This window comes from Pleurodeles waltl, chromosome 1_1 (assembly GCF_031143425.1).
Source record: "Pleurodeles waltl isolate 20211129_DDA chromosome 1_1, aPleWal1.hap1.20221129, whole genome shotgun sequence".
In the NCBI taxonomy this organism is placed as follows: Eukaryota; Metazoa; Chordata; class Amphibia; order Caudata; family Salamandridae; genus Pleurodeles; species Pleurodeles waltl.
The window spans coordinates 6,199,025-6,212,422 of record NC_090436.1 but is presented as its reverse complement, the minus strand read 5'-3'; the positions used below and the strand labels follow the sequence as shown (position 1 = coordinate 6,212,422).

The window sequence follows — 13,398 nt, the reverse complement described above, 5'->3', positions numbered from 1 at the left end:
GGTCTCCTTGACAAGAATAGTTTCTGGATTGGGAGTATGGTTGTGTCTTCAAGTCCTATCTGCAGAATAGTTTCGGGACCTGAGAGAGGGAAGCCTCTCCCAAGTCGGTCTCATTCATGCGGCTGAACCTCCCTCCCTGGGGAGGGAATGTGAGGTGCCGGTCACATTACTCTGCTGTACCCCCTCTGGATCATGGTGTCTTTTGCCTTGTTGTGTCTCTGCTTTCATGCTTCTGTGATTCCCTTTGCTTCCTGGCAGGTGGGGGGTTATCTTTCAAGTGTGCCTACAGTTTCCATCTAGCGCGCAGCTCAGTGCGTGGTAAATGAATGAGTGCGTTGCTTAGGAGTGTGGTGCCTGTGGTGGGCATACAAGGCACTGAAGGGATCACCGCCTCATCACAACCTCATAAACAAGAACTGGCAAAGCCAGGTCTCATCTTCTTGCAGAGATTCAACAGTATCAGCGAAAGGAAAAAAAGAATCCGCATCTAGAAAAATATCATAACAAAACCTGACGCATGATGATTCTTGGTCACGCATGCACAGTTACGTGTCATGATGCTATGGCGGTACCAATGATGATTTCTGCAGATGCATGTGTCAGCATGTGTCGTGACTTTGAGGCCATTTTTTTGTCTTTTAATTTACCATTCCAACATGGCGGCGGCAGCACTTGTTAGAGTAATAAAGTAGAAAATGTAATCAATAAAAGGTGTGTGAAAGTGCATGAAGCAAACTGAAGCTGTCAGACCCTCCTAAAAAGTATATGCAACATTTTTAAATAAAAACTAGAATCAGGAGGCAGAGGGGCTGGGGAGATTGGGGTAGGGAGTGAACACCAATGGTGGTGAGCAGAGGGCGGTGGGCGGGGTGGGAAGGAGCGTCCGACACCTTAGAACATTCTGAACTGCTTAGTGTGAACATGGTTTGTTTGGAATCTGCAATGTATTGATCCAAGCACAACTGGAAGTGAACTCTACAGGGCCAACTCTCTGAAATTCACTTAGGTTTTGAATATTGCGCTTTGAGGGGCCTTGTAAGGAAATTGTGCACTGGTGCAAAACCAGGAGTACATCCGGCTCCCTCCTGCATAACAGCGCATAGAAGCTACAATTGTAATTCAGTCCACGTTATGGAAAGATTCCTGCAGCAGGCAAAAGAGCCGAAACGGACTGTAAAATCATGGAAGAAAAAAACAATGTTGTTCCTGCTGATGAAGCATTTTACGTGGTATAGAGTTTTAAGAAGTGAATCCTGACGCGTGAATAGTCGACGTTTAACAACAGAGCCATCGCTCTAGGCGCTATGACACAGTAAGATATCGACGCTGTTTCCATCACACTGGTAAGTCACCTTTGATAGAAGAGGTATCTTTCCCATGTCTTGTCCTGTAACACTGCCAAGGTAATGCCAGTAGTGTCGGTTCACTTCTTTGCCCGGACACAAGACTTTGGATAAAATCATGCTTCATTCATTACTACTGTACAAAAAGTAGCAGAATTCGCAAAGTATATTTGCTCCACCTTCTGCAGCAGTTGAAAATGGCAGATTATACTGCAGGGCTGTGCACTCACACCCCTGAGAGGATGACTTCACTGTAATAGAACATTACAAGTCAGGTGGGAGACCTGTGCAGCATAAACTCTGCTCAGCCTTGGTTTGTATGAAGCAAACACACATGGTACCATCACTGCACAGCTGCACAGAGGGTCTCCCCTGCCGCAGGCACACACACATTACATTGTGAGACTCCTGCTCTAAGCTTTCAGGTGATGCATGGAATCATGTAAAGTGAACAGCCATGTTCTTCATTTATGGTGACAGAATGACAAGAAAGGAAACCCAGAATCTTCGCACATTTAAGGATATCGGGGCAACTTAGAAATTCCGTGGACCCCCCCCCATGTACCTGTGTCACAGCTGGTGCAAACCGGCATCACTATGACACACTGCCCTGGCTTTAAAGAACAGACACACAAATCGCATTGTGTGTGTTCCCTCTCACAAGACTGCTAGTGCTGCCTGGGGCCAAGGACACAGCCATGAACTCTCTGTATAGCCACCTGTGGGCTGGCCCTGGCAGTCAATCCAGGGGCAGGTTCCAGGGACCCTTCACAGGCCCCCAAGAGTTGCACAATTTAAGAGCAGGTGGAGTTGGGGATAGCAGGGTTGCAGGTCCCTGGCTTGCTGGTCTGTGTGTATCTTATAAGAGGGCAGGATACAATACTTGGTAACTCCTGCAAAAACAGGTTTGGGCAGAATCAAAGGAGGGCTGAAAGAGCAACAGAGAGAGAGAAGAGTTAGGGGCAATGAAAGCAGCAGCACACAGTAGGATGGGGGAATTAAAAAAACACACGCAGTCCTCAGCAGTGCTAAAGCAAAGAAAAACGGAGCACCTGACCATAAGCAGCGGACAGACACAATTGTACAATCAACAGGATGGTAAAGAAGCCGTGCTCCAGAGGAGGGACAATCACAAGATGGGGAATGAAAGACATCAAATAAGAAGCAAACTAATGAGATTGACAAGAAGGCCAACCAATAATAGGCGGTGGGCTGCCCAAAGCCCACTGTATTATAAACATCAGGTCTTCGACATCAAACAGCTAAAAGCCGTCTGTAGGCAGACCTTGAAAGAAACCGCAGCAGAGGAGATCATCACGTCATACCTTTCCAGAATCTGGTGCGATATCCAAAGCATAAATCCACCGTGCGTGGGCATTGACTTCTGCGTGCACCGTGCCCGTGGCAGCATCGTACACGCGGATCTGTCCACTGCCATAGGCCGCAGCGATAACCCCGTTCCACATCTTCACTGATGCGCAGGTGCCCCTAAAACAGAAAAAAACATGAGTGTGGTGGCCTCCAATACCTCTGTAAAGGATCTACTCCCAGGAAACATGCCAAACCCTCTGACCTCCAGATCACCTTGGCGAAGACATGCCCACCTCCTTCTATGGCCTTCACAAAGCTGAAAGGCGCCCAATCAGCAGCTGGACAACAATCAAAATATCCAACAGGGATAAATATATGACCAAATATCTAAGTGAAAATCTCAATTTTTCACTGAAACGTAATTTCTTTATTACAGTTAAATCAATTCAGTCATAGTGCCAACAAATTACCTATTCACCTAAAAAACTAATACACAAATTATATAACAAAAAAATTAATCTAATAAAAGGAAGTCACTGCTCGCCCGGGCAACTCCTTGACCTGCCCTTTTCTTTTACACTAACCGTCAGCATCCAAGAAATCCCTTCTACGCATGGCTCTTACCTTGGGATGAGCAGTTCTTGGCAGACAAGCAACATCAATGAGCTCTTTTGTAGAAGAAGAGTAAAGCATCCCCTTTGAACTGTGGGATGCTGTTCTTCTGGGTACCACGTGGTATCCTGCTTGTTCTGATCTCGCTGCTCAACTGATGGATGCTCACAGTGGCTGTAGTCTACAGTGAGCCATGCCTAGTCCTTCTGCCCCTGGTGTGCTGAGGTTCTGTGAAGCAGTTGGGACTGGTACCAATGGGCCATATCTGGCCCAGTGCCATACTGGTAGCAGTTACAGCCTGGCATCACCCATGGATTCTTACATCAGCAAGCCAGGATTGGCCAATTCCACACTGGTAGGGACACTTATGTCTCCATGCACTATCAGGGGTGTCATCTTGTAACCAGCTGCATGAACGTCCCACTTCAGCACATCAGAAGCAGCCATCTTGGCACTTTCTGTAGACAAATGCTAACTGACCTGTCCATGTACACCGCTGCACGGGGACATCTTAGACTGGTCACAGCATCTGACGGAGCCATTACACAAGAAATAGCTACGAATGGACACGTGCAGTAGTCACCACTTACATACCTAACTTGTAAGTGCCTCCTGAGGTATGTTCAGCCCTGCATGTCATTTTATCAAGTACTGTCAAGACTGAACTCACTCATCCACTGCTCCTGTCAGTACTTGATAGGAGATGACGTACAGGGCACAGAGTGATTCACTGTTCGACATTGAAGGCACTTCATGCACCCCCCTTCATTTATCTTACAAATTTATATGTTACATTGTTAAAAGAATGGAGCCTAGAAAGGGGTACAGCAGCCCTTAGCACCTGCAGCATGCTAGCACACGGGTACGTCATTTCACTTTATTGTGGGATGAGTCGGCCAGTATGTGGAATCTGACGCATCCCAGACAGTCCTTATCTGCACCCACAACCGCACTTCTGGACTCAGATTGCTGGGTAAGGGTTCCAGGCGTTCCCAGATACCACTAGCAGGAAACGTAACATTCAAAAGATAATTCACTCTCTACTAATATAACTTAGGCCCAGAAAAAGTAACATGCTAAGACATCTACCAAGTGAGGATGTTAGATGAGTTGTCTCTGCCCCCATATCACCCAAAAAAGAACGCAATATTCAAAAGACTCAACATTACTTTTCAGAGAGAAGAGTCGCAAGGACAGCCCAGGGACACTGATGTGGCAGCTGTAAGATCATTAGCTTTGGCTTACGACTGCCACAAATCCAAGATCAAAATGACCAGAGACTAATTAAACGAAAACACTCAAGCTCTGTTGTCCAAAGCAGACCATATGTTACAGTGCGTAGTTAGGACAACTTGTGGCATTGAGCATGCGATCCTCAATATGAGGGAAAATGCCAGCATCAATAAAAGAAGTGGGATTGGGCAAGTGAGAGGTTTGGTGAGATGTGTAAGGGGGAGATGCATAGTTGATAAGTCATGCCGGGGGGGAAACCTCAGAGAATTGAAGAGGATACTGTCCCACCGGGAGTCACGTTTTCCATAAGTGCAACAAAAAGGACTCTTTGTAAAGGCAATGATGGTAGAAAGAGCAGTGGGCTGAGGTTATAAGGAAGGGTGTTGTGTGGGTGGAGAAGGTCCGGGGGTAGAAAAAGACCAAATTAATAGAAGAGGGAAATAGTAACAATGCACCTCAGTGTTGAGTGAATGAGGCGTGAGTTCAGGTGAGGCCGGCTCAGGTTCTACATAAATAAATTTACTGCTGAGGATGAGTTAATAAAGTTTGCTGGTTTAACACTTACAAAGAGTTCAACGAGGAAAGCGTAAGGTGAAGATGTTCATATTGGCCTTGTACGGGAATAAGTAGATTGAGGTGGTGGGGAGTTTAGTGCCGAGCTTGAGTACGATAGCAACAAGTGTATACAATACGATACACAATACAGAGGCATTTGTAGAGTACGCGGTTCCTCTCAAGGGAGCACCCAGGCACCAACAGCAGAATAAGCATTAAACGGCGTATTCCAAAGCTTAGCCGTCAAGAAGGTGAAAGACCTCCCACCGAGTCTGGCCCTAGGGACCCTCAGAATATGGAGGAGCCTTGGGGAGTCAGACCTGAGGGATCTACTCTGTTGGTTAGACTTAAGTCTGTTTCTCAGGTACAGACGTCCCTTGTTCTCCAAGGCTCTTTTAGAGAAAATTTGTGCCTTGCATGCGATGCGACTGCTCAGAGAGCCAGTGAAATGGACGAGGGTGTGCGGACACCAATTGCCGAATTGGGATCTTGAGGATAAGGCGAGCTGTGGCATTCTGTATAATCTGCAGCCGACGCAGAAGGTAAGCCCAGGTAAAGACTGTTGGCGTACTCCAATTTAGTGGTGAGAAGTGCATGGACAACAGTCTTAAGAGAAGTCAGGGGCACCAAGTGCAGCATCCTTCTCAGAGATTTCACAGTAGCAAAAAATCTGTCAAAACATCTTTGATCGCCGGTTCCAACGATAGGGCTGACTCGAATTTTACGCCCAAATTACTAACGCAGAATGTTTGGAGTGAGGGTGAGGGATTGTAGCTGTGCTGAGTCGGGGGGTGGACTGTTTATTGGAGCGTGGAGAAAAAACTCAGAATCTTATCAGATCTTAACCGCTGTGACCACATTTTAAGAACTAAGGAAGTGAGGAAGGCGAGTGAGATAGAAAGAGAGATTTCCAGAGGGTTTCAATGAGGGTTTATGGAAATTAAAAGGTTTTGTCACCAAATCATCTTAAAGAAAGATGTACATCATGGAGTAATCAGGGACTGTTGTGTATCTCTGGGGTTCGGACAAAGCCAAGGCATCTCCGTGGTAGGAAGTCGGAGCACATGGACTCATCTGTAACCCCCCGAGAGTACCTTGAATACTTCCAGCACAAGATATGTTTAGAGAATTGGAAAAATGATGAAAAGTAATACCCAACAACTTTAAAGTTATGAAAAATTTAAAAAGCTCAAACATTTCTAGCGGTGCACCCAGTTTCTTGAAGTGTAAAAATTCATGCAGAAACATGGTTCTGTCTCAAAGAGCATTACTGCTCTTCGAGACTGGAACTTATCCAAGGATGATGGTGGAAGAAACGATACATGCTCACGACGGATGCTTGAGCCTTGTTATAGATTTGATGCAGGAGAGAGATGAAAAAGAGGACATCTTTGTCCTTGCGTCCAAGACTGAGAGAGGCTGAGGTCACTTATTCAGCTTTCCGGTGAGCTGACCATTATTTTAGATCTTTTAAGTGGGGCAGCGAGATCACCCGGGGAACGGACCACGGGTCACTGACAGATCTGTTCAACACTCAGGGCAGAAGATGTGCTACTCTGAGGAGAAACACATGGCATTGCAGATTGCAAGATTTGGATTAGAAGATGGAATGTGTTCCGGGCATGAGAAATGTACCCGCTGGCTTTTCATCTGCCTCGGCAGAAGAACGTGAGCCAGGCAGAAGATGCTGATGGGCATTCCCGAAGGGACTGTTAGCAGACAGGAGTTGTTAGCAGTGCACTGTGATTAGGGATTGTGTGTAATGGATTACCCCGTAGTGGTCACAAGGGAATGAGGGAAATTGAAAGGCAAATATGAGATGATTTCTAGTGGCCTGGAAGGCAAGAGAGACTAGTGCGCTAAAGTGTAGATTGCGTAGATAGTGACAAGTCACAACTACCAGTTCAGAGCTCAGTTAAACCTACAGAGATTCCTTATTGGTCATGGAGTAAGCTGGCTCTGGACGTGGCATGTCTTTTTGGGGTATTGGGCGCAGCCCCAAGTATATCGTTGTCCTGGTGGGCTACCATTTAATAAAGCCCGACGATCTGTGGAAAGTGTAAGTATCAGAGAAGTTACAGAAATGTTATGGGAGTTGGAATCCCTAAAGAGCTTGTAACAGATGATGGGAGTCAGATGGTGTCTGAAGAAAAAAACAATTTTTAAAATGGATCGGTGTGAAGAATAGTGAAAAACCGCTTTACTCCCTGGACGCAGTGGATTGTTTGAATCTTTCAATTCGGTATTGAAAGATAATATGTGGTGAGCCTTAGTATACGGTATGTGCTAGAAGGAAACTGAGAGACAAGCTATAGGTGGCGCAGCACACATCAGCACTGGTTCGACCCCATTTATACTCTGGAGAGACGGAGTGCTATGCGGGACAAGCAGCGGATGGATCCTGAAAAGAAAAGCTGGGGAAACGTGCGTAGTAGAATGGGACAGGAAATAGTGGAGGCAAAGGAGGGAGGCGTCATGGTGGAAAGATACAGGGCGGTCTTTAAAAAGCATAGAGTAGGGTCTGTGCACCTGGAAAGCTTGATGAGGTGGAGAATATCAAGGCTGTATTCAGTTGATGGAACAGAATCAGTCACTGTGGTGCTAAGGCAAATTCGCTAAGATGTTTGAGCAAGGATACGATGAGCGAAGGAGAAGTAAATAAATTGATGCGGGTTTCTCGTCCCGTGACGGATGGCTCTAAGTCGCTGTCCCCGGAGGGTTTGGTTTCCGAGTATCAGTATCCTTTGGCTCTTGCATCAGTTGTTGAGTGTCTCTGGTGCTGGAGAGCGGCTTCTCTCACTGCTCATGGCTCCTCTGGAATCATGGGCTGCACAGAATGTTACCGGAGGAGGTTCTGATGCTGGCAGTTGCTGCCTGGCTGAGGAAGCCTCTTGACCTGCTCCTGACTCTGCCATTACATTGTTTATACCCAAGAAGGTGGCTGTGCGCATCTTCTCACTGCTCGGTGCAGACGACGAGGCGGCGGAGCCCAGGACTACCTCTTCGCTAACCTCCCAGGTAACAATCACTTGAATCGCTTGTGCTGTGGAGTGGGTGTGCAGGTTTTGCTACAGCTGGTTTTATTGTCACTTTGGGGCTGCAGTGCTCCTAAAACCTTCTTTTTCAGACACATCACTGTAGTAAACAGCCAGGAAACTGGAAGGAATCTTCCTAATGTGACTGAGGTACATCAGAGAGGCCTTGGATGGCTCAGCAACAAGACTAGGCTGCTTTGCTACCAAGGAGGTTTCCTCTGTGCCTCACCTGTCCTCAGCAGGTGCACGGCGCCTTCCTGGCTGGGGTGGAACCAGGCCACGGGGTGAAGGAGAGTCACCCGCCCTTTATTCGCAAACACTAGCGGGTAAGGAGGCGGCTCAGGGTCATTACTGTTACTCTGAGCAAAACTGGAGGTTGGAATGTACTCACCTCCTTGTTTGTATATATTGTCCTGCAGAATTTAAATACTGAATCCTCGGTCCCCAGCTCCTCACTCCCACACTACACAGGTGTGGACCTTCAGTCTCTCTTGTGAAGATGATTTGTGCAAACTTACAGCAGAGATCTCAAATTACTGATCCTTTCGGACATGGGACCCCTGACTTGTGCTTTGTACTTTATCCAGACTGAAGGTCAGATTCTCACTTTGTTAATTTAACTACATGGCTCGTTCAGTCCTGCTGGGGGTCTTGGTTCTTCCTGGACTGTATTTCCATTAAATTAATTCTTATGGTCTCAGCTACCCCACGTTCCGCAAGAAACCAGTGAATGTACAATTCACAAGTAAAGCAGTGATCAGCTTACAGTAATTACTGGAGTATATTGCTTTCTTGCTGCACATAGGAGTAACAAGTGTGTGCGCGAGAGAGAGAAACAGAGAAGAAGAGACACAGAGAGAGGGAGAAAGAGAGACAGAGACACAGGGAAAGAGCGAGAGAGGGCGAGAGGGACTGAGAGAGAAGACCAGTACTACCCTCCCCCTGTCTACAAGGGGCTTTACCAATTCACAGACCACCTACAGTCTGGAGAGAGACAGATCAGGGCTCCTTCGCTTGCCCACAATCGCTCTTGTCATCACTAACTGTTCTTTCAACTTATAAAAGCCTCAATATTGTGTCACTACTGTGTCATTCTTCCATGTCATCTCATACTCCAGGGTGTTGTTAAGATTCTGTAATTGCCCAAGGTACAACCAAGCTTTTGAGTCTCCCAAAGAACGGCAACTCACGGATGCTTTAGCTCGAGAAACTCAAGTAAAAGACCTTTGACAGACTGATGCAGAGATGCCCCAGTGTACCTGTTACATCTGCAGAGAGCCCTGCCCTGCTCTCCCAGCAGAAGACACAGCTGCAAAGAGCCATTCACCAGCACAGAGATGAGTAAAAAAGAAATGACAAAAACTGTGCAAGCTTGGGGCTGAGCTTTGCTTGATGAGAAACACAAAACACAGACTAGAAGGAGAGGCACTGAGGAAAGGACACAGGCATGTGTACAATGAGCCTCACCCGTACGCAGATATCTTGTTCAACAGCTTGAAATCTTCTCCCGACTTCCAGACACAGAGGACCCCCGAGTCGTCAGCAGTGACCAGGTCAGCATCGCAATCCTGGAAGAATGAGCGCAATGGGTTAGTTCCAGATGCCAGGGGAATACATCCTCAGCGCTGTGTTGTAGCAACTCAAAACAAACAATGACGTTTGGGGCTTCTTGGATGTCAGCTACCTAGAATCCAACACAAAGCATCTTCCAATCTTCTATCTATGAAGAGCTCCACCACCGTACATTCTGTAAAAAGAAAGCTACTGAGCAGAGAACAGCAAACCACCAAGGAGGCTTCTTGGCACTGGACGGAAGCCAGGCAAACACGTTGGTATTCTGAAGAACCACTATCTCAGGGAGAAGGAAAGATGTCTCTTAAGGCACAACTACAAGATGTATACTTACTTAAGGCCCCAATATACAGACAATGAATTTCAGACAATATGCAGCCATGAAGAAGACATGTGCACCAGAAAAACTCTTTCACTTAAATTATTTCACCCTGCCAGCCTTGAAGGAGTGTAAGCCAGAATCTTCTTAGACAGAAAACATGGGTGTTGCTGGGGAGGGTCACCTTCTCCCACAAATAGTCAGATTTAAAGTCTATCAGTGTTACGCCCCCTCATATTCTGAAGTCTTGAAATGTGTTCAGCTAACCAATTTAGAGATACCAATCCTATATTGCATTCAAATAAATACGAAACATTTTCAAAAAGTATATTTATTTAAGCTAATGATACATTGATTCAATCTGTGCTGTGTAATTGGTGGGTCAGAGGGGCAGGTTCCTTCTATTTAACAATGGGTCATGAATAGGGACTGGTGCACACAAGAATCGACATACACAGCGATGGGGTGCCTGCAGAGTTTCACTAAAAAGTGGGGTCCATGGAGGGACTTTCGGGGTGATATGTGAATGGTCCAATCTGTGACAAGGAGAAGGATTCACATACCTTGCGAGCTCTATCCAGGTACTAAGGGATGTGAGATGAGAAAAACAAGTGGGAAAAGCCAATGAATGTAATATTAAACAGAGTTCAATGAACATGTGTTTAAAGTTCTCCATAAGGTTACAAGCGCCAATGTTCGCATGTGTTTCATGGTTTACCTGAGGCGCTGCCTATTCGAGGTGAGAAGTGCATCATTACAATACACGTCATTTATGGACCCTATATCCATCTGTGCACGGGGTCGGGTATTTTCACAGTAAATGTAAGAGTCACCATCGAAGCCCCTAGATATCGGCGTCCGGCCATTTTCCAAGACCCCACACAAATTGAGAATAACCAATAATCCCCAATATTGAGTTCAACAAGCTCATACATAGTTATGTGGCATGAGAATCCAATCCCTTGCTAACAGGGTTAATTACATTGGAAGTACTTTTGGAGTGGCTTTCCTGAAGAAGGCATAGATTGGCCGAAATGCGCAAAGAAATCATATTTGAAGCCACAATTTATAAAAAGATGATTATAAGCCACAGTTTTGAGTAATTGGGATTGAAGATACAGTTTTGAAAAACACGATATAAGCTACAACATCAAGAGAAGTAACGTAACAACATAAATAGAAAATGGTAGTATGAACTAAAGAACTGATATAAAGTACTTCAATTCTCATATGTAAATGTATGAAATATGTTTAGATAGCATTGTGAATATAGATTTTTGATGTTTTATTATATATGACTACGGTTGAGTTTGAGTGACTGAGGTATGTATGATTTGGAGGGAATGAGTGTGAATGAATGTGATGGGGGATATATTTGTTTTATTGACTCAATGTGCACATAGTCATTTTCTACATGGAAAGAAAATACAAGAATGACTGATGTAATGATATAATGAACTATAGAGAATAAAGGATGTTATGAATGATTGTCTGAGCCATGGTTAATAAGAGCATTGTGCAGGACATAATAAGTTAGGTTGCCCATTTTTTTTTTTCCTTTAAATTGTTCTTTAATTTGTACCTGGGAACTGTTGCCTTTTGTTTGAAAATGGAAAAAATATTGCAAAAAGTGGTCTGGAATGTAGGGTTCTAGGAATTGTTTGGTCCCTCCCCAAATCAATAAAGAGATGCTTTGACCTACCTTCACCTCGCAGACCTCCGAGGCAATGTCTGTGATGGGGTCACGGTGCTCCGCCAGCACCTCAGCCAGAGTGATGTTGGTCCCCTTGTTTGGGATGTCGAACACCAGCACCAGGCCCGAAGAGGTCCCTGCAAACCAGTGAAATGTAGATATTCAGCACCAGCTTCAACATCCATCGAAAGGCTTTACGAGTAATAATCTTCACGGGTCCAGGATGCAGATATCCATGTTCTTGCGGCCTTTTGTCTCTGGTAGATGGCAGGGCCTCCCTTAGAGTCACTACTGTGTAGATCCACAGTCTAATTTCTACATTAACTCATTTGTAATCCTAATTCCTTTCTAATTGAACATTTTTAGAAGGTACAACATTGGCTCAATGGATTTCTCAAAGATTCCAAAACCTGTTGTTATTTTCAATATGTATGAAGGGAACCCAGATTAATTAGTAACTCTTTGAATATTTAATAATCACCTAATGTCAATAGTTAGTGGTCATGAAAGATAATTCTGAAAATCATCGGACAATATTAATTGGTGTTAAATAGAATACAGGGTCCGGTGGGTAAGCCTCCGCCCCACATATTACTAGAGACTGTGAGCGTAAGATGCCTCATCCTGGCCCATATTGAGCTAAATCCTTATATCATGGAGTCCCTCTTGGACATGCTTCTAGTAAGAACAGTGTTACGGAAACTCTTCAGAGGAAAAACTGAAAGCTGGAAGCTTGATGGCCACAATAGCAGAGGAAAGTTCTGTATATTCAAACAACCTGAAGAGACCAAACTGAAGTCTCAACCCTGCAGGCTTTCTTGGAAACACAAATATCAAAACTTCTTGGAGTTTGCCTCAAAATCAGATTTTGAGATTGAATATTCTCAAAAATTTTAAAATCCAAAAATTCCAGGAGCAACAATCTTCAGATGCAAGATGTACCAACATACTGATCAAATGCTAGCACGTATAAGGCAATTCAAGAACGTCACACGGAACTGTTCCCAGTTCAGCATTATTCAGGAATACACCCAAAAAAACAAGTCACAGTCATTCACCGCAAGGTGCTGCTTGGACTCTGCAGCAAAATAAAAGACAGAACTATCACTTCCACCTATGTGAGCCCCACAAGTGCTAAGGGATCCATCTAGGGTAAGCCCCACATATTCCATGAATCAACTGATCTTGGAACAATAATTTCAATATGTCAGAGACTCGATGGACATGTGACTCCGCGGACCCACCTAGGTAAGGAGACATGTCTCCATGATAATACTCATGCTGTCCAGTGTTCCCTGGAGCCGACATATATAAACAAAACAACTCTTTCACACACTACTATAGTTCTATGCAAATAATTCAATATTTTTATGTTAACCGCTCTCTTCCTGGATCACGTTCTCCTGGAGAGCTTATAATCCAAGCACTAGATTCATTAGTTGGATAAGCACATGAGCGTAAAGATGGAACATTCAATAGAAAAGTCTGGTTACCAGGTACAGAGTTATACACACAGAGTTTACGTAAAAACAAAAGTACATCTGCAACACCCAATGGCTTCTGAGGTGGCGCATGTGAATTACCGCGCTACATACTAAGACCAGGTGCTTACAGGGTAAGTAACATATTCCGTTCGTAGCATGTGTGGCTGTAGATACACATGCTCTGCAGACTGTAAAACAATGTTTGCTTAAGCTGTGGTTAGCCAGAGGATGTCAGCGAAGA

The 13,398-nt window shown here is 45.0% G+C and overlaps 1 protein-coding gene across 5 annotated transcripts in view; it reads right to left on the bottom strand.

Annotated features, from left to right (window-relative positions):
• Nucleotides 1–13,398, bottom strand: part of WDR54 (WD repeat domain 54) — an 86,335-nt gene that overhangs the window by 33,175 nt on the left and 39,762 nt on the right. For all 5 annotated transcript variants that reach the window (XM_069204701.1, XM_069204524.1, XM_069204615.1 and 2 more), the window contains 3 exons: nucleotides 11,683–11,810; nucleotides 9,557–9,657; nucleotides 2,669–2,831 (listed from right to left, as the gene is read on the bottom strand). In XM_069204701.1, the coding sequence (XP_069060802.1) occupies nucleotides 2,669–2,831; nucleotides 9,557–9,657; nucleotides 11,683–11,810 (392 nt within the window). The remainder of the gene's footprint in view (nucleotides 1–2,668; nucleotides 2,832–9,556; nucleotides 9,658–11,682; nucleotides 11,811–13,398) is intronic.